Source organism: Lepisma saccharinum, chromosome 12 (assembly GCF_977018435.1).
Source record: "Lepisma saccharinum chromosome 12, izLepSacc3.1, whole genome shotgun sequence".
In the NCBI taxonomy this organism is placed as follows: Eukaryota; Metazoa; Arthropoda; class Insecta; order Zygentoma; family Lepismatidae; genus Lepisma; species Lepisma saccharinum.
In genome coordinates, this window is record NC_139240.1 from 42176887 (window position 1) to 42197046 (window position 20160).

The following is a 20160-nucleotide window of genomic DNA, read 5'->3' on the forward strand; positions in this document are numbered from 1 at the left end:
GTCTGTGATCCCTTCTCACCACCACTGAGCAGAAGGATAAAAAACTTTGTTTTTCTCCTCTCCGACATCAGGGTTTTTCTGCAACTGATGTCCATTCTGCCACTCAATGGCTTAGGGTTAATTAATATTATGTACATAGGAAAATCCACTTCACAGCAGAATCGTTGCTAGATTATTGGGGCAAAAAATTGCCTGAAGTACTTTTAACATGTATTATTATTTGTCCAAAACACTCAAGAAACTTAAGTGCATTATTATTTACGAAATTCTGTCGATCAGAAATTTTTACTGCAATTTTTCTTCTTTTCTACTTGCAATTGTTTTGAACATAAATACACAGTGGTGTGACCGTACAACAGACAACTTTCACAGTGTGCAAAGGACATCAAGGCCAAAAAAATCGATCCTACGAGCCGTTGAGAATGGCATTTTCTATCCCACATGCATGCAACCCCATTTAATAGCTTCTTGGTTGCCACTGGCATTTATTTTTACTGTCGAATAAGATACTAAAAGCGAGAATACACCATAGAAACAATATTATGCCAGCAGACACACTGCCAGGGTGAAGTCACTTAGCCGTTCCCTTCAGATAATTTATTTACAAGGTTTGCACTGACTCCATAGTCCTGGACAACTGGAGGAGTCAGGAAAACAAGGCTAGGATTGAAGTCATTGGAAACAAATTATTCTTTTTTAAAAAAGCTTTTAAAACCTGATTTTTGGTTGGCAGATTTTGTAATCGGAAACACGTTTCGTTTTATCTTCCCAACAATCTTCCTTTTGGGTAATATTGCTATTACAAATGTTCTTTCATTTAGTTTCAAAAATGTTCAACAAACGTGATTCCTTTGATTAACTTACAAAGTTGAAGTGTAACTTTTATTTTTTTAGCATGTTAAATCATATACAGCTATGTAAAATTCCTGGAAAAGTCATGGACTTTGCAAAATGGGTTGAAACCTCATCTATCAACCCCACATATGTTGCTTTTCGTAGGCAATTTGAATTGTTTTACATTATGCATACATGTAGTCTACCTGTAACCTACAATTTTTCTTTTCGCTCTCTGACAGAAACAAATGTCAGGGCCAACTGCAAATATTTGCCACGTGGTTGTATACATATAGGTTAGAAATTTGCCTATGGGTCTGCCTGCCCACCCTCAAAAAAATCCTGGGTACGGGCCTACTTCACACAGCTAATACAAAGGGGCTATCAGATAAAAAAAAAGTTACAAAGCCATATATTTCAGTGTAGTTGGAGTAGAGTCAAGTAAATATGTATGTGTACTGATATCATGTATACCTCACTGCACGTGAAGGCAAGTCCTGTTCTGACCGAAGTAGCTGCGCAGTGACTGGTGAAAGTGAGGGTTCTGATTCGTCTTGAGTGGATCAAAAGTGTTTTGGCTGTACAGATTAATAGCAAACTGATGTAACTTCATAGTAAAGGTGTGATGTCAAGCCAGCATGTAGCAAAAATAATGATGTGCCTTTGAAGCAACACGGTAAGAAGTTCAAAGTGATCCCATCAACCAGAAAAGTTCTGGACACTGTTTTCTGGGACACGTCTGGTATCCTATTGGTGGAATAACTCTAATATGGACACACTGTTATAGGAATCTGCGAGAGGCCATCAGAAGAAAAGAACCAGGTCTTCTATGCAGTGGAGTGATCACAATTCATGATAATGTATGTTAAACAGTTGCTTGCGAAGGTTTCACTGGGACACCTTGGACTTCTCCTACAGTCTGGATTTGGCACCAACTGATTTCCATCTATTATCTGCTCTAAAGAAACACATGTCTGGACACTACTTTCAGAACAATGATGTGAAAACCACTGTCTCCAGATGGTTCCGAAATCTTGATGTAAAATTTTCTTCAACTGGCACAAACAACTTAAGTTCAGACTGTGATGAGTTTTTGAACAGGAACAGTGCTTATGTGGAGCAGTAGTGCGATGTACCACTTTCACCCACATACGCATTTCCAGACTACAAACAATACCCTGTCATTTACAGGATTTATAAACTTTTTTTTCTGATCACTCCATGTATACTGAAATGAATAGTTACTCTTGTTATTAATTTTAACACACCCTGCCCAAGAACAAGCTTTGAAAGTTTGGGAAAAGTTTTAGTCAAAGTTTTGCACAACTTTTCTCCTGAGTCATTCCATGCCAAATCAACATAGATATGTGCAATTTCCAACCTGACCACCTCCAATTTTCATGAAATCTGGGGAGTTGAAACTATGCATTGAACTTAGTAACTATGAAAATTTTTAGTTTCATGCATCTTGTAATTGTTAAATTATTAAAGGTCTAAGTTTGAATAAATTGCCAGTTTTGAGCCCGCTTAGCTATATTAAATGTGCTGTAACACCGCCCCTATTTCGCCTAGGAAGCTCAAATAAAGCTTATTGTACTGGGAATTGAACAAGCTTTCCAGTGATATATAACAAGCCTACCTTTGGATAAAAGCATAATTTTGTCATGTGACCTTGATCTTTGACCTTGAATATCTCAAAACATGCCATCACCAAAAATCGTGAAAAAATAAAATATTTGGTCCCTCATGCCATACTCTAAAACATTCCAAAAAATCATTCTGGGACTGCAATGGGATCAGAAGATACAAAATAATATGTGTAACTATGCGACTGATAAAAGCCTCATTACATGAATTATGACGAATCAAAAGTCCCTTAACACCCCCTACAAAATGTAAAGGAGTTATCCCGGTCATGAAAGAAATAGGTTAGGCACAGGGAGATCCCTAGCTGTGTGTGTCAAGCGCAGGTCCGGCATATTGTTGACCGCCATATTGAATTCAACGCAAAAATTTCAAAGGAAAGGGAGTGATGTGATATATCAAATCAGGCTAGAATTTCACGAGAAATGAAGCGGCGAAGGTTTACTGATACCTGCTGATACTTTTCTGTCATTTTAGTCTTTCAGAGGTTAAAAAAAATTCCATGCAACAAATTTGCAGTCTAATTATGGAATTTATGCAAAATTAAATTTCCATTAATTTTGCATCAGTATTATGTGAATAACTGAATTTATGCAATTCTTGAAAAATTTGAAGCAAAACTCTGGTAAACCAGGGCTGTTAAATGTCCAGAAACTCATGAATTATTTAAAATTCCTGGACCTTAAGCAACCCTGTTGTAAACTGATGCATACAATTAGAGTGGAATACTCGGCCACTAATATGTATTAATCAATATTTTGAACAACTTTGAGTTGTTGCAATTTTCAAGCATTGGTATCAGTGGGAAGCACATTGGTTAAAAGTGGCACTGAATCAGCCCTATAAAACAACCATGTCGCACAAAGGATTCAAACCTACAACCTTTGCTATTGCAGCAGACAATGATAATCATTCCTACATGGAAGCCAGGTTCTTCATTTTGTATAAGGATCAATTTAAATATGCTCCAGGAACCTTTTTTTCAGCTGAATTTAAATTTGTAGTTGTATAAGGAACATCATAGCTTACCTTAAAGGTGGTAGTTTTTCCGGCTCCATTTACCCCTAGTAGTCCGAAGCAATGCCCTCTCCTCACTCCAACACACGCTTGATTCACAGCTGGTATTACTTGCTTGCTGTATATCTATTAGAGAATTAAAATGCTTTTGTAGAATAAAATAAGGTATAAATAAGTCCAGTAATTCTGTACAACAGTATTAAATTGAACCAAAAATATCCCCCCAAAAAACAGCTGAAGTATCAGATAATAGCAGAGATTAAGAAACATGCATTATCACTACAGAAACAATCAATTTCCGGAAGATAAATGTCAGTATGTATAATCTTCAAGTTTTAATAATATATATATACACTTTATTCTATTAATGGATTGATTTGGTGTTTTTAAGTCCACTTTATGCACAGTAAGGCTAATCGGGACTGGACCTACAGTTTAAAGTGGGATCCGAACCACTATGTGCCTACACCGGGTATCGAACCTGGGATACCTTGATTACAAGGTGACGACGCTACCACTGCGCCATCGGGGAGGCCCTTTTTCTATTAACATAATTTCAAATGTACTATAATAGCATGTGCTCTGTAAATAACATTAACCAGGGCTCCCATGAAGGTTAAACTTTAGAAGATGGAAGCCTTTAGTCTCTCGAATAGGAACTTTTCAGATTCACGCCTTTCAAATTTGTCGTGCTGTACAAAAAAGAATCGTAGCATGAGAACTAATTGCTGAAGAGAGACGAAATCAATTTCTTGTTTTCATAGAATGACAGGACTCTTAGTGGAGGTGAAATTTATACATTTTATCTTCCAATAATGAATATTTAAAATAGAAAAAAATATTTTTTTAAGCAAAAATTCATATTCAGAAACGGCCATTTTCTTTTTGGGCACCATAAAGGTCAAAGAGCAGCATTGGTCCAGTTGGTAGGGCATCTGACTGCCACTCGGGAGACCCAGGTTTGGTTCCCGGGGTGGGTGATCTAAGGTCAGAATTTTTCCAGTCTTGTACCTGCATAAAGTGGCTCTGGGGCTCACCCAACCTCAAATCTGGGAGAGGGGGTAAAGACAGCCAGAGAATGGTGCTGATCACATCACCTCCAAAAATGTCCGAGATTGGGAATGTGTGAAGTCCTACCCCCACATCCCTTAAATGTGCTTTTATGCCATGGTACTATATGCATGGGAAGCTTCACCTTTACATTACAATAGATCAAAGTGGATGAAAAAATGTACTATGTAGCAGTGGCATATTCCTACAATCATGCCAAATAATGTTAAAAATAGGTAAGAAATAACAACCATGTATAAAGTAGTGTAGCCATCTTACATAGATGATTTCCAGAAAGTTGGTCTCATGGATGTTGGATGCACCAAATTTGTAGGGTAGCATAACAAAATATAATTCTTTTGAGGACATGTAATCCCGTCCCCCAATTTTGAAAAAAATAAACAGAAAATTTACAAGAAATTATAAAAAATCATAAGTCTCTTATCATTATTCATCCTCATCACCACAATTACCCTAAAAAATGGAAGCAAATGGGAAATAATAAAGTAAGAAAAATACAAAAGCAGAAGAATATCATATTCTATAAAAGTCACTGCAACTAGAAGGGTCATACCTTTGTTAGGTTCCTCAATATCAAAATGTCCTTTGAAGTGTCACCTTTCAGAACACGTTTCTTTTCTTCCAGTACATCTTCATCCCTTACATCTGTGGCTAAGATGATAATCTGCAGAAGGAAAATCCACATCATATTGCTTTTCGTAATAAGGTAGCGACTTGCACATTTTAAAAATGTAATTTCACCATCTGCAAACTAGCTCTACAGTGGGGCAGAGTAGAGGCTGGGTTACAGTTTTTATAGTATGTGGGTGTGTGTCTGCCTTCATATTTTTAGCTTAAGAAAGTGCAAGGAACTTTTAGGAATTATATTTATTGGTTGATAACAATGGTATTGATATCAGAAAATATCGGTTAGATTTTATTTACTGATACCAGCCAATACTATTTTGGTCTTTCAATGTCTGCAACATTTTTGTGGTGTCTAATTATCCTGAAAGTTACGCAAAATTTAAAATTTCAATTTATTTTCTACCAATATTGTTTGAAAAACAGCATAAACTGTGTTTCATAACAGGAATTTTGCCATTCTTGCGCAATTCTTGAATATTTTAAAGTGAAATTCTGGTAAACTGATGCTTATAATGTACAGCCACTAACATTAATCAGTATTTTGAATAACTTTTAATTGTTTCAATTTTAGCATTGGTATCTTCGGGAATCTGAAAGAGATACTTTTGATCACATAGTGTGTCTTTTTCTGAGGCAAAATCCTGGTTATCAGCATTAATTAAGAGTGTTAATGATCCATTCAGATCTTCATTAACTTTTGAGATTTTATTTCACATCAGTAGAATATTGGTTGTGTCAAAAATCAAATAAGTAATTGTATTATTGCTGTAGATAGTATAGATCACAATTAGAAAGTAGGGTAACATATCAATTATGGTTCAGCCAATACTGATGTATTGTTATCAGGAAGTACAGGTTAATCATGAATCGGCTTATAATTTTCTGGGTTTTACAAGTCCGCAAAATGCAATGCAAAATATTTGCAGAGTCTAATTACTCTGTAAATTAGGTACAATGTACAATCTTCATTAATTTTGCACCAGTATTGTGTGAAAAATGGATTTTCTGATTAAAATTTTAATTATTTCATTATTCTCACATGTGAAATTATGAAAATTTAAAAATAAAATTTCGGTATACTGAATGGAAGTTCGAATGGAATACTTACATATTAAAATTTATTATTGTGAACAATGTTGGTAAGAGTATTACCACTCGTAGCAGTATCAGTTCAAAGTGGTATGGCTCAGCCTTAATAGCAATACCAAAAGAGGTTTCCTTGTACTTATTACACATCTCTACTACATGATGTCTAAAAAGTGGCTTGTATAAGGTATGCCCAAATGAAAAGGAGACTACAGTTATATCTAAAGAATATTATATTACAGAATATTTGCATTACATAATATGTGAAGTACAATTAATGTGTAACATGATACCTACATAATTGCCATTCATATTGATGCACTGATCCCAGCGCATAGGAAGTGAGTGGATGGCTTCAGTGTCGAAACTCCTGGGTTGCTTACGGATCCAGTTTTCCTCGGTGTTCTGCACTTCCTCGTCACAGGTGAACCATTGACCTTTGAGTGATTTGTTTTAAGGGGCCGAAGATATGGGAGTCACATGGGGAAATATTGGGGCTGCACGGAGGATGTGAAAGGACATCCCATTGAAATGTTCTCAGCAGGGCAAGGGTCTTCTTGGCCACATGTTGTCTAGCGTTGTCCTGGAGAAGCAATGTGCGCTTGCCCCGGTTGTGGCAAGTCCTTGGTGCTTTCGTGTCGCCCCACATAATGCTGACACCAACTGAATATGGTGCAACGTGCGAGACACTGCTCTCTGTAAACGTCCTTCATCCTGTGATAAATTTGTGAAGCATGCTCGCCTTGGAAATTGGATTACAGCTCTCTGCGCTAATCTGGAGGAATCCATAATGCACCCGTCCACGCAAAACAACTCTCTCCAACTGAGGAAACAGCAGGCGAAGCCGTTCGCTACACCTGCAAACTGGGACAAACACCACACCAGCTATCGGCAACATATTTACCTTCTTCGATTAGATACAATGCCGCAACAGCAAAGGTCTCCTTTTCATTTGGGCATACCTTATATTAATACAACCGTTTTGCATTTGTGAACAAGAATATTTAATCACCGAAAATTCATTCACTAATGCTAATTATGCAAATCAGAAATATAAATCATACTTACATCTGCCTTCCTGAAATATTTAGAAAACACTTTATACTCGATGGCCAAACACAGTGAAAAAAACACAAATCCCTCCACAGCCATGAAGAAGATATTTTTGCCTATGACGTCCCAGCCGAAGCAGTCATATGTGACTTCTACTCCTGCAAAAGGGAGGGGAAAAAAATCAGTCTCTTCAAGTAAAGTGTTACTTGAAATTAATAGTTCCTGTTTTGTATAGGCCTGCACAGCAATTTGAAACTAAGCGTAAAAACATTATCACAGAATCAGTTGAAATCATGAAGGATGCCAGTAATTTGTGCATATTCAATGCTTGTAATGCACAGCCACTAATATTAATCAATATTTTGAATAACTTTTAATTGTTACAATTGACATTGCAAACTTTGTGATGTCACTGCCATCTGTGGGATTAAGCTGAAGTGACAGTGCAGCTGTTGTGTATCGCAGCTTGCAGGTGCCAGTGTCATGAATGTAGCTGTCAAATGGCATCAAAAGTGAACCGTTATTGGAAAGGGTACGTCATGGCCCTCTTCCATGCACATGACTGAATTGTAAATCACTGTTAGGAGAATGGTTGACCGTTGGAAAAATAGTGTGAAAGAGATAGTGTCTCGGTAAACATTCACCAGTGAAAGTATCACCTATTTTTGATTTTTGGTGAATGGCATGCCAGGAAAATCAACCAACCCAACGTGAGATGGCCAGGAGGGTGCATATAGCTCCTTCCACTGTGAACACGACTATCCATAACTGTCTTTGGCTGCGGTGTGTTTGTAAGGCCCACGTGCACCACCTCCCCCAGCACTACTTTGCCGAACGCAGGATCAACTGCAGAAAACTCTGAAAGGAACCTGGCAGGTTTTAAATGGAGGACTGTGTTTACAATGGACGAAGTCTACATTTACCTCACTGGCAGTGGTCACATTCGGTCAATTACGTGCCATAACACCGATGGCAAGTGGCTGCCAGGACACTTTAACAAAGGGCTTTATGATTGTCACCAGATTCAGTTAAATGGGGAAGTTGACTATATGCAAGGTGGACAGAAATGTGAAGGTGAATGCTATAATAACCTCCATTTTACGAACAGGCATCCCTTGTTTGTATGGAGGGAACATTTAACAGGTGTGCATTCATATGGAAAAGGCCTCAAACCATACTGCCCTACTTTCCTAACATCCCTCTGCTTTTATCAGGGGTTGGAGGAAGAAAGAAGGATCCGTGTTAGATCCGTCTATATATATATATAGACACCCTGCTATGTGTATATATACTTTCTGTTTCTGTTTATCATTTTAGTTTAGTTCATCCTCTGAGAAAGACCCTGATAGAGGGTAGAAATGTTACATGTAAAGTGTTTTTAAATCTTAATAAACTGCCTTCGTCAGCAACTTTAGTGTTTTCACATATTTATGGTGAATAAAAGTTCAAGCTTTCAGTACAAAAACTGGGCACATTTCAGGATCAAAAGCAGTGTATATAAAAATGGCATTTTGGTGTTAAGATGTTCAATATAACCCAAAATTTGATTTAAAAACTATATATATTACACAAAATAAACGTTTCCCTTCTAACAGCATATTTATGGCACATTTGCTCCTCAAATATTTACAGCAGAATTAATCAATTTTCCGTGATATGCATAATTCAGACTTCAGAAAGTGTCACGTCAGTAAATAAACTCTAAATTTAGTGTTTAAGAGAACCGGGAACTTTTCCACCTGTTCAAGTGGCTCCGGCATCCACCCAGCATCTTATAAAGTGGGTACCTGGAGGAAACTCTGGGGGGTAAAGACAGCCAGGGGAGTGGTGTTGATCACATCACCCTCAACTTTGGCAATGATCAAGAAAGTGTGGCCCTAACTCCACACACCTATATGCCTTCATGGCATGGTGCAAACCACAGGGAGCACTTTACTTCTTTAAGAGTATATTTCGCATTTTGCAGTTTATCTCATGACAAGGCATGTTAGGAAAATGCACCTCATATCTTTGAAAAACACGAAAATGAACATTGCAGTGTTTCCGTCAAAAACTAAATACGCATGCTTCTACATGGAAGCTATTCCACTCTGAACTGAAACTCAGCCCATTTCCAAACGAAAGAAAGAAAAAACGAAGGAAGGAAAGACAGAGAGAGAAACACACACACACACAGACACCAGATATATATGTGCCTCTGCAGGTTTAGTTTATTTTCTGCCACTATTGGCTAATCATGAAGATGAGAATTACTGATGATGAGATGAAGGGACAATTACAAACATATAGGGACGACACAACATGAGCTCAGCAGAGAATTATACTGCAAAATGCAGTATAGACTGAACTACGTAGAAGAGGATGACATTTGGGCATCTTTCCAGCTCGAAATGTATTTTCCCTGAGTTTTCCAGAATCTTCAATTGTTTTCCAGAGTATTCAATACACAGTGCAATACTATTTTAAATATATTTTACAATAGCCTACATTTTCCCTCATAGCCATTCCAGTCTCTCCTTCTTTTATTATTATTAGATTTGATCTGATTTTTGTTACTTAGAACAGCTTTTCTACCACTTTTGGATAATCACGACGATGACGATGAGTGATATGATGAAATTGTTGAAGGGACAAGACACTCACAAAGAACACCCATACCCAGTCAGGATTCAAATCCAGGACCTCTGGCTATTGTTATTAGAGATGGAACATTAATTGTTACTCTATTTGTATGCACATATCAGTAATCAGTAATACAGTGGAACCCTGATTTTACAATTTCCTGTATTATACAATCAATCTTGATGGTCCCAACATAGTAAATTGTTAATAAATTTTCCTTGATTTTACATTTTATTTTATTTTTTTTTCAGCATGGTCCCATCAAAAACGTAAAATCGAGGTTCCACTGTACTAGTGAAAAGTTCACCAATCTGATGTATTTATAAGTAGTCTGTAATTTTGGTTAATATTCTGCCATTTTATTATTCTTATCATACAATTTGTATGCCATGGTTTTGTGAAGTAAATGTTCAAATACGCAGTTCTTCATTAACCCTAGACTACTAACCCATCAAAATTTTTAAGAGCTCAATTGGTAGAACTTGTTGTTTCGATGAAAGCATGTTTTCCAGTACGCTGCCCTTTCTGTACCTTCCTATTTTTCTTTAGTAAGTCTATGCCGAGCTACCATCCCACTAGGTTGCAATTGTCATGTGCTGCTGGGGGTGGCACCACAAATTTGATGTGGGGTTAGTGACTCTGTATATAAACGATCTTCAGTGATATCACGACTACATATATTTTACTCGTGTGATCTAACGGGTTTTGTTAGTGCTCTGGGTCCAGGCACCAGGCTGGCAAAGCTCTGGTACCAGGACTCACCCCCCAGTATAACTCTCTGTAGTGGTTTGTTTTGTGTAGAGGTCATGTGTGTTTAAGATTGTCCTTTAAGTTATCTCATCATCATTCATTCCCATTGCAATTAATTACGTGTGGAAGAAAAGAACGTAAAATAAACAAAATCAGTCCATGTATCAATAATGATTAGGGAGGTCTGAGTGCCGATACAAGGAAAATAAAGACTTACAAAACCAATTACAGTAGGATGTAACACCTTTTAATAGCAATTTCAATTTAAAATATAATTGAAATTTATTATTACGTATTATTATTAATGCCAGCCAAGAGACCTAAACCTAACCTAACATCAAAGGCATTTAGTGACATAATACTTTTTGCATCCCACGCATGTGAAGTAAATGGCAACAGCAGCCCATACCCAAGTCAAGAGTTAACGAACAGCTGTTCAGAAACAAAAAATCATATACGGAAGGGAAAGATCGTTTTCAAGACAAGATGTCATAAGTATTCACTAAAACTCAGAACTGTGTGTTAACAGACATAATAGAAACTGAACCATGTAAAATATGCTTGTGTACCATGAATAATTCTGATTTAAACATTCAGAACTTTGGGTCAAATATTTTCATACCTTTGAGAAACAGAAGTTTACAAATGGACACAACAGTAACTAATCTTAAATGCAAAATTAACACATATCCAAAATCTATATCTTTAAAAGAAGTGTGTGTAAAGCAAATTACTGTAGTTGTAACTATTGGTGTTATTGTTCATGAAAAAAAATGTGCTTCCCTCCGTGACTACATACAACCGAGAATAAGCCCCGAAGACTGGAAAAAGCCCAGCAAAACATAGACTTCATGCTGAGAACGTCACAGAGAAAACAGCGATCCTAAGACAGAAACTACAAACCCTTGGTGCCCAACCACCCGCCCTCGCCACCCCCACCAGCACCATAATCAACCTCACCAACCTCACTGTGCCGACTGAATTCCACTCCCTCCTCCAACATGGCCTCAAATTCAACCTCCTGAGTGACTCACCCCCTCCCTAGACTTAATCTGCTATGCTGAAAAATCCGTTTTTGGAACAAAAACTAACCTAGATGCCGAGTGTGTACGCCTTACGTGTGCATCCATCATCCTCCGTCAACACGCCCAACCTACTGGCAATCATAAACCCACAGTGCATAGTAAACTAAGGAACCCAACACAGGAATTCCGAAAGTGGGTACAGGACAACAAATGTTGGTGCATAAAATCGGACAAGGGTAATCAATATGTCATAATGGGAAAAGACCAATACAGTGACAAAATGCATGCAAAACTAAACTCAGAAGGCTACAAACAAACTGAAACATGACCCCACAAGCACATACAATACAGCCATCTGCCGAGCCATAGAGAACTGTGCCCTCCTCCAAGAAAGTGAAAGGAAGAAATTAATCAACACCCACCCCAGCCTTCCCTGTGCATATGGCATACCCAAAACTCATAAACTGGGAACTCCTCTAAGAATCATAGTGGCCGACTTCAATCAACCCAGTGTTCACCTGACAAAATGGCTCCTCCAGAAATTGACCGCTCACAATGACAAACTCACCTACTGCCTAAAGAACAGCCTTGAAGCAAAAAAAAAAAAATTGTCACCTCCTTCATCAAAGCCAATAACTGCAAACTAGCCAGCATAGACGTAGTGGATATGTACTCCTCCATTCCAATCAGCCTTGCACTCCACCAGAACATGGCTCCTCAGCAATGGCACGCCCCCATTTGTAACAGATGAAATCTGCAACCTCCTACAAGCCTGCCTCTCCCACAACTATTTCCATTTCGAAGACAGTTTCTTCCACCAGACAGGAGGCCTAGCAATGGGCAACCCCCTTTCTGCACCACTATCCAACATCGTGCTACATGTGGCAGAGAAGTCAATACTCACCCAGCCAGAGTTCGTGCGTATAAGATACAGAAGATATGCCGATGACAGCCTAGTCATTTACAAAGAGGAAGAGGACTTAAACCCTCTCCTAACTGCCCTCAACAACATACATCCCAACACAAATTTCACTGTTGAAAGAGAAGAAAATGGCCACCTCAACTTTCTCGACCTAAGCATCCAACGACACCAAGACAAATTCATCACATCTGTATACAGGAAACCAGGTTAGGGCACCCAGTACATCCATGCAAAATCCAACCACCCACCAAAACAGAAAGCTGGAGTATGATGAACTTCTACAAAAGAGCCTTCACACACAGCTGCACAGAAGACGACCTCCAAGATGAAATAGAATGCGTAACCGAAACTGGACTAAACAATGGTTACACCGAACGCCAGCTATCCATGTGGTGTGCAAAAGCAGAAGCCCAGCTCAGACACCCACGAGACAGTGATAACCCGAACCAAAACCCCAAACCCAAATGGATCGCTTTACCATACCAACCCACCACATCAGGCAAATTTGCCAAGGCACTCAAAGCACACAAACCCATATCCCAAATCGGAAGGGCACTACCCAACTTCAAGAGATACTACCTACCGAAACTTGCATCCCCTGGTGTCTACAAGGCCACACGCCAATGTTACAACACCTACATTGGCAGGACCATCCGCACTGTCCAAGAACAGATTAATGAACACGTAAAAGATGCCAAAAAAGACACACCAAAATCAGGCCTTTCTCAACACCTCCACTCCACAAACCACACCATCGCCTCCGTATCCATACTTCACCCAACCGGCTCTGTCATAGAAAACACTGTCAAAGAAACCCATGCTATCATCCAACAGAAACCAGCACTGAACTTGGACAATGGACAGGCACACCCAAGTTGGTACCCCATCCTCAAAAAGATCCCCGACCAGAAAAAGAAAAGATGCGGTGTGCATACTCGACCCCCCCTCCAGCCACGCGGGGAACAGAAACTGCAGAGCACCGAGCAGCATGACCCACCCGGCAGCGCCACCTGACAACAGGAAGCAGACGATGCAAACCAGGTTAAACAAGCCAGCGCCGCCGAACGGGAGAAATTACAACTACCGCCACACGGGAACAGACAAAGCAGTGACGCATTACCATCTCCGCTCCAGATGCCGTACCCTTAGTGAATAAAGAGAGAGGATCTTCGAAATTATTAGGACTTAAATATTAAATTGTACAACGAGGAAATACGGAATTTCTAAATTTATTAGGAAAAGGCAGGAACATATTCTAGTCTTTCAGATGTACTTCATTGGAACTCTTTGAACAATTAGATGATTTTACCCTGAGATTTCCAGGTTTTTCCAGGTGTGTGGCAACCCTGCTTTGAAAAAGTCACCCCATGTTTCACGATGACTGAAACTACTTCAGAATCAGTTTTGCCATTTCAGTCTCAGTTGTGATTCCTTGGTATTATCAAAGAATGAGACACCAGTGGCTGACATAGAAAGTGGCATGCAAATGGAAATAACAATGTGTAATGACCCTGTAATTAGGCATAACTAATCAGTACTGCAATTTGAGTTGCATTTCAAGATCCACATTTTCAATGCAATTATCAGGAAAGGAATAAACAAATGAAGAGAAAACATAATTATAAGTAGCATAGAAATAACTGCGTGATCAGGTCTACACAAATGTGCAAAAAGTAAATTATCCTTGCAAGGGTTTATGATACAAATTATATTCTCACAAAGCAAAAAGATTATTACTATTATTAAATTGATTGATTAAGTTAGTGTTTTAAGTCCACTGTATGCACAGTAAGGCTAATAGGGACTGGACCTACAATTTAAAGTGGGAATCTGAACCACTATGTGCCTTCACCTGGTATCAAACCTGGGACACCTTGATTACAAGGCGACGACGCTACCTCTACACCATCAGGGAGGCATTACTATTATTAAAGTTGAAATTAAAGCCCATACATTAGAGAAGCATTGTTCCAGAGTACAATAATAACAATTAGTCTTCAACAGTAATACAATTTATACAAAAAAAAAAAAATACATTAAAATACCTGCTATTGCATATCCTTCTGCTTGATAGTACTTCTTTGCCAATCTGAGCAGACCATAGCCAAGACAGAAATGAGGAAATACCATAAGGAGTTCCCTGAGTACATCTGCAACGTCGTGCATCTCCTGACAATGATAAATAAATAAGTAAAGTAAGTATGGGGCACATAAATCAATATTGAATTGGCATTGACAGGTAATAAGAATATAGCCTAGGATTTATTGTAAAATTCTGCTATTTTCTTTTATATTCCTTCTTTACATCTTTGCTTATTAAGTAAATGCCAAAATATTCAGTTACTTTTTCCCCAAACAAAACCCATTGCAGTCCCTTGGTTCATCATCATCCTTCGCCGTTTCCTGCCTCTGGATGGGTCGACAAAGAAGTCAAGCCTCTCCATTTTCTTCTTATCTTCGACCACTTCTCTTCTTTAACAGTGTTCCAATCTTCCCCTAAAACTCTCCACTATCTGCTCTTTTCACCGACATCTTAGTCTCCCCTTTGGCCTTACTCACACTCCTTGTGCATTGTAAGCTCTTACTGGCAAGTCTTTCTGCACCCATTCTCTTCATGTGTCCAAACCATCTCACCTGTGCCTGATCTATTCTGTCCTGAAGCTTCACCACTCCCACTGTCTGTCGGATCTCCTCATTCCTTATCCTATCCCTTCTAAGGTCCTGTTCAGCCCAGTTCAGTACATACCAGAAGCGCTTCACATCAGTTCGTAGGCAAGCGCGAGGGTAGTGCAACGGAGGGGTGAGGTGGGGACAGGAAGCAACGATGTCAGATCTCTCATACTTTCTCCCCACTGGCCCTCTTACGCCCTTGCTGAGCTAAAGCTCTGATTCTCTGTCGTCTGCTGGACGGTAGAGGTCTCAACACAGGGTGCAGCATTGCAACCACTTGCAATGCCTTTTCCGTTCTGTGGATTTTAACGCATTGATGTTCCAAGGGTGAAAAGCTCGCTCTGAAATGTCTCTGCTTGTGTTTGTTATTGCAGTGTTGTATTGTGTTTTCCTTAGTTTCTTGATTTATTCGTGTTGCATTGTTGTTTTTATTTTCATTAATTATTATTTATTGTTGTGTGTGAGCTTGGAGTGCGTGTAGTGAGGAAAGGGAAAAGTGGCCTGTATTTCTCCGGAATGTTACAAGAACAAGAATAAATAAAGCACGGCAAATTAAATGCGGAAACATATGAAAAGTATTTTCAAGAGAAATTATATCCAAATTTACCCCCTGCTTCCGTCATTGTGAGGGAAACACCCCTTATCATTCAATCAGAACACAGAAAATCCCAACAAAATCAAGCACTAAGGTGGACTTTCAGCGTTGGTTGTTTTAAAAATATGTAAAATTTTAATTGCTACTTTTAATTCATTAGATGAAGGAACGCATGAAAAGAAACAACCATTTGTTCTGTCTTCTCGACTTAATTGAACCAGTTTGTTTAAAGTTCACTTTATTCTCAGATAAGCTAATCATGACGACTAAAATGGAATCCGAACCATTGTCAATATGACACCACCGGTAATCAAACCCTCTACTCGATTACAAGACGACATGTTTAAAAACTACTACTTTTTAATTCTTGCACAGAGTTGTTATTTTTTGAATAGCAGTCGTGATCCGAAAATGTCCTGATTCTTTGGTTAAGTCACACGAGGCCATGTTTCTTCATTATAAATAGCATTGCTAATAGGCTATGTATCATTGAATTAATCTATGAGATTGTGCATTTACCAAAAGGATATATTACTTTCTAAACATATAAATATTGTGATTATTCTTATTCAGTAGTACAGATGAATCAAAGGAAAGTGAAAACATTGTTAATTTGCAGAAAGAATGTTCAAATACTCCTGAGAATTGAAAGTAAACAATGAGTGCGAAGCTGTAAGCCATGCGGCAGCCTTTTCCAGTAACCGACTGTTTGTTTGTTTCAATTGTTGTCATTTTCTGACCCAAAGCTGGATATGGGTCTGGTTCCAATGTCCATTCAACTGATCAAAATCGGGCTCCAAATTGGCATTGATGCAGCTGTAGGGCCTGTGTCGTTAAAACTAATGTCGACAGCGTTTTCTGCTAGAATAGCGAGATGATCGAGTGTCTCATCCAATTCGTCCAGGAGGGGGAGAGTACGAAAGGTGCGATTAAGAGAGTCGTTTGCTTAAGACATGTGAAAGCCAACGAAAAAAAGGTAAAAAATCACACAAATTTTAAAATAAAAGTGAGTTAAAAGGGAGCGGTTAAAAAGGAAACAAAATTTTTAAGTTTATTTCCTAAAAAGGAGTGGACAGCTTACAGCTCAGGGAGCAAAATTAAAACAAGAATCTTGTTCATGCATTTCCAGAGCGGAAATGGACGAAAGAAAAGGCCGAGCAGCCAACACCACGTAGAAAGTCTAAAGAGACTTGGGAGATCGAAGCTCAGGCTATGTGAGAGCCTGGGGCTAGGGGGATTAGCAGTGAGAGGTACACATAAAGAAACAACGTAAACACGTAACCAAGTAAAGGGGGGCTTGCCCCTGTGAAATAAGAACAACACTTAACCATTAGAGTTAAACACTTCGACGGTTGACTGGTCTGGCAGGGTTAAGAGAATGTAAGAATGAGGATAAAGGAATGTTTGTTTTACCTCTGCTTTCCTGTATCTTAAGATCTCGTTGAATCTGTAGATCCGGATATGACGACACGGTCCCTGAAATAAAACTACGCTATAACGCCACTGCCCGCGGGAACGTTTTACGTAACAATCGATACTCAGCCCATAACTTGGGGAGACAAGAACTGTTCTCGTGATATTTTCTATTCTCCCGGCCTAGTGCTATGTCAGCAGAGTTTTCCAACTCCAAGATTTGCTTTTAAAAAGCTCTTTTCCAGCTCTTCACTGGGACCCTTTTTTGAAGATGATTAGCTTATTAATTTAGGACACCCGGGGTCCTGGGCTCGAGTCAAGCCTACGGCGTGATACACATTCATGTTTGTTTAAATTTCCAAGATATGATTGCTACCTCTGCATTCAGCCCATTTAATGCGTGAAACGAGACGATTTACATATTGAAATAATGAAAAATACGCCTGATCATTGTGTGCGCTTTTACGTGCACCTCACATCCCTTCACCACTGCAACAAAAAAAAAGTATATCTTGGCGTCTGCTGGAGCGACAGCGAGAACGAAGTGCGTGGCGAAAGCGCTTGCTGTTTTTCATGTGTTACACTTTAAACGTGGCAACATCTTCGCGCCAAGAAGGAAGTAGAACTTATTTCGGGTATGTACTAAACTGGCGTGAACAAGTCTGTAGTCTTCCCCAATATATTCCTTAAAAATTTTATCTCCCCTGTCTGCATCTTTCTTTTGTCCCTTGGTTATATACATTAATTAAGAGGATGAATGGTCTATTCATATTACTCATGGAGCATCTTTAATTTTATATTGTACTTTATCGGTACTGCATAAAACTTTATATGGGCCCATACTTAGTAAAAATACAAAGGAATATCCTAAAGATTTGATCCATGACCTCTGACTTGATGACACGTTACACACACACCCAAGGTCATGTAGAGTGGCAGTTGTACATATTGTTTATGTACAGAGTGTCGAAAATAATGTTTAAACTTTTTGAATGATGATAACAGAGAAACTATTAAATTGGATTTGATTTTAAAATTTTGGGTGCGTCAGCACTTAGGTTATTTTGCACCCATCACATTATACGGGGTTCTTTACAAAGAACAACTCTAACGTTGCATAAGTAAAATCTTAAAAGCTTAAAATGTTCTGACTTCCTTTAAAAGCTGAGGCTGGAAAGGGGCACTCAGCACACACAAGGACAAAAAATAGGACAACACATACAAAATTATACTGGCCAGAGTGCCAGTCGCCAGAGCCTCGTGCATCTGTAAAACGCAGTCCAGGGTGTACTAATGTGGAAGTGAGGTTGACAGTTGGGTGTACTATGTGGAAAATCACCCCTTACACCCCAGAGAAACTATTAAAGATGACCTGACTGGACTTTTTTATTTGAAGCTGCAATGTACACAAAATGACAGAGGTGATAAACTATATTTCAACAAACGTAAGAAGTGTTGAATATCCATCCAGATCTCCAGACTTAACACCATTAGATTTTTATCTGTGGGGAACTGTGAAGAACAATGTGAACACCACAAAGTTATGGGCACTGGATGACATGAGATACATGATTGAGAATACCTGTGTTATCTTCCTGTGGAAAGCATATCTGATGTTTGTCGATCTATTCAGTTTTGCAGACGATGTATACAATGATGGTCAATTTGTACATCTATAACTTAGAGCATGTGATGTAAAAAAAAAATAATCTATACTTGCTTTGTTATTAGTATTTGTGTTATTAACAATCAAACAATGTAAATACAATTTGGGACACTCTGTATATAACATATTGTATGAGTGATGTGTGTACAATGTGCAGTTTATCTCTTACCTCATCCTTAAAATTCTCTAGCAGACTGACACTCAGTGTGGATCCCACTGCAACAAAGAGATTGGTACATCCCAAAACAACAAATGCAGTGCTTGAAACGGAGAACATAAAGGTAGCTGAATACATCAATGGAATTGAAGCCCACCTGCAAAAACATACAAAAAATTACATTATGCACTATGGAGTTTATTTTCTTGTTGCAACAGTCAATTTCATATCATCCTTTTATCACACTTGCAATTATCTTCCCATTTCCTCCCAACAATCAACTCTCTATATTACTGCTGAGATGACATCACTTCAAACAAATACCATGCTGACACTCCTACCTATTTCTGCCAAAATCTATAACTATAATTCTTATGCTCTCAGAACCCTAACTTTTGCATTATTGGTGGCTTGATGGTGACTTATTCGAACTTTTAATATTTTAAATCACTGAAAATTTGTTCACAAATGTTGATAATTAAAAATACAGAGAATCTTAGTATTCACTTTTTCCATGAAGCTGTATTTCGTAGCTCTATTAATTTCGGTGGGCACTGCCACCATCTTGTGTAACAAGTTCCAATGAGGATTTTTTAATAGAACTATCAAAAACAGCTTCGCGGAAAAAGTGAGTACTAAGGTTCTCTGCACTGATTTGTTTATATACTACTATGTCTCTCATTTCATAATCATAATAAAGAATATAAATTATATTTGGTCTAGGAATTAATTCGTGCACCTGGACAAGAGATGGCGTAACGAGCGTATCGTCCCACAGTTCCGTGTAGCCACACATGCGTTGAAAACTCCTGTCAGCGTGCCTCGTTCGTAGTATAGGGCAGTTGATTGACGCGTCAACAACAGCATTTTGTAGTCAACTGATGGCGCAGTTCGTGCCAGATAAAGTGTTTTTGCCGGGTGTTCTGCTTCATTACTTTAACATGCAGAAAAGTGCTACCGAAAGTCATCGTATTTTGGTGGAAGTGTATGGTGACCATGCGCTAGCTG

General features: G+C 38.6%; 1 protein-coding gene across 4 annotated transcripts in view; it reads right to left on the reverse strand.

The window, feature by feature from the left end:
- The window catches only part of LOC145996028 (phospholipid-transporting ATPase ABCA1-like), a 270557-nt gene that overhangs the window by 39561 nt on the left and 210836 nt on the right, over positions 1-20160 (reverse strand). For all 4 annotated transcript variants that reach the window (XM_083132208.1, XM_083132210.1, XM_083132207.1 and 1 more), the window contains 5 exons: positions 19165-19309; positions 14697-14820; positions 7348-7490; positions 5120-5230; positions 3508-3621 (listed from right to left, as the gene is read on the reverse strand). In XM_083132208.1, the coding sequence (XP_082988334.1) occupies positions 3508-3621; positions 5120-5230; positions 7348-7490; positions 14697-14820; positions 19165-19309 (637 nt within the window). The remainder of the gene's footprint in view (positions 1-3507; positions 3622-5119; positions 5231-7347; positions 7491-14696; positions 14821-19164; positions 19310-20160) is intronic.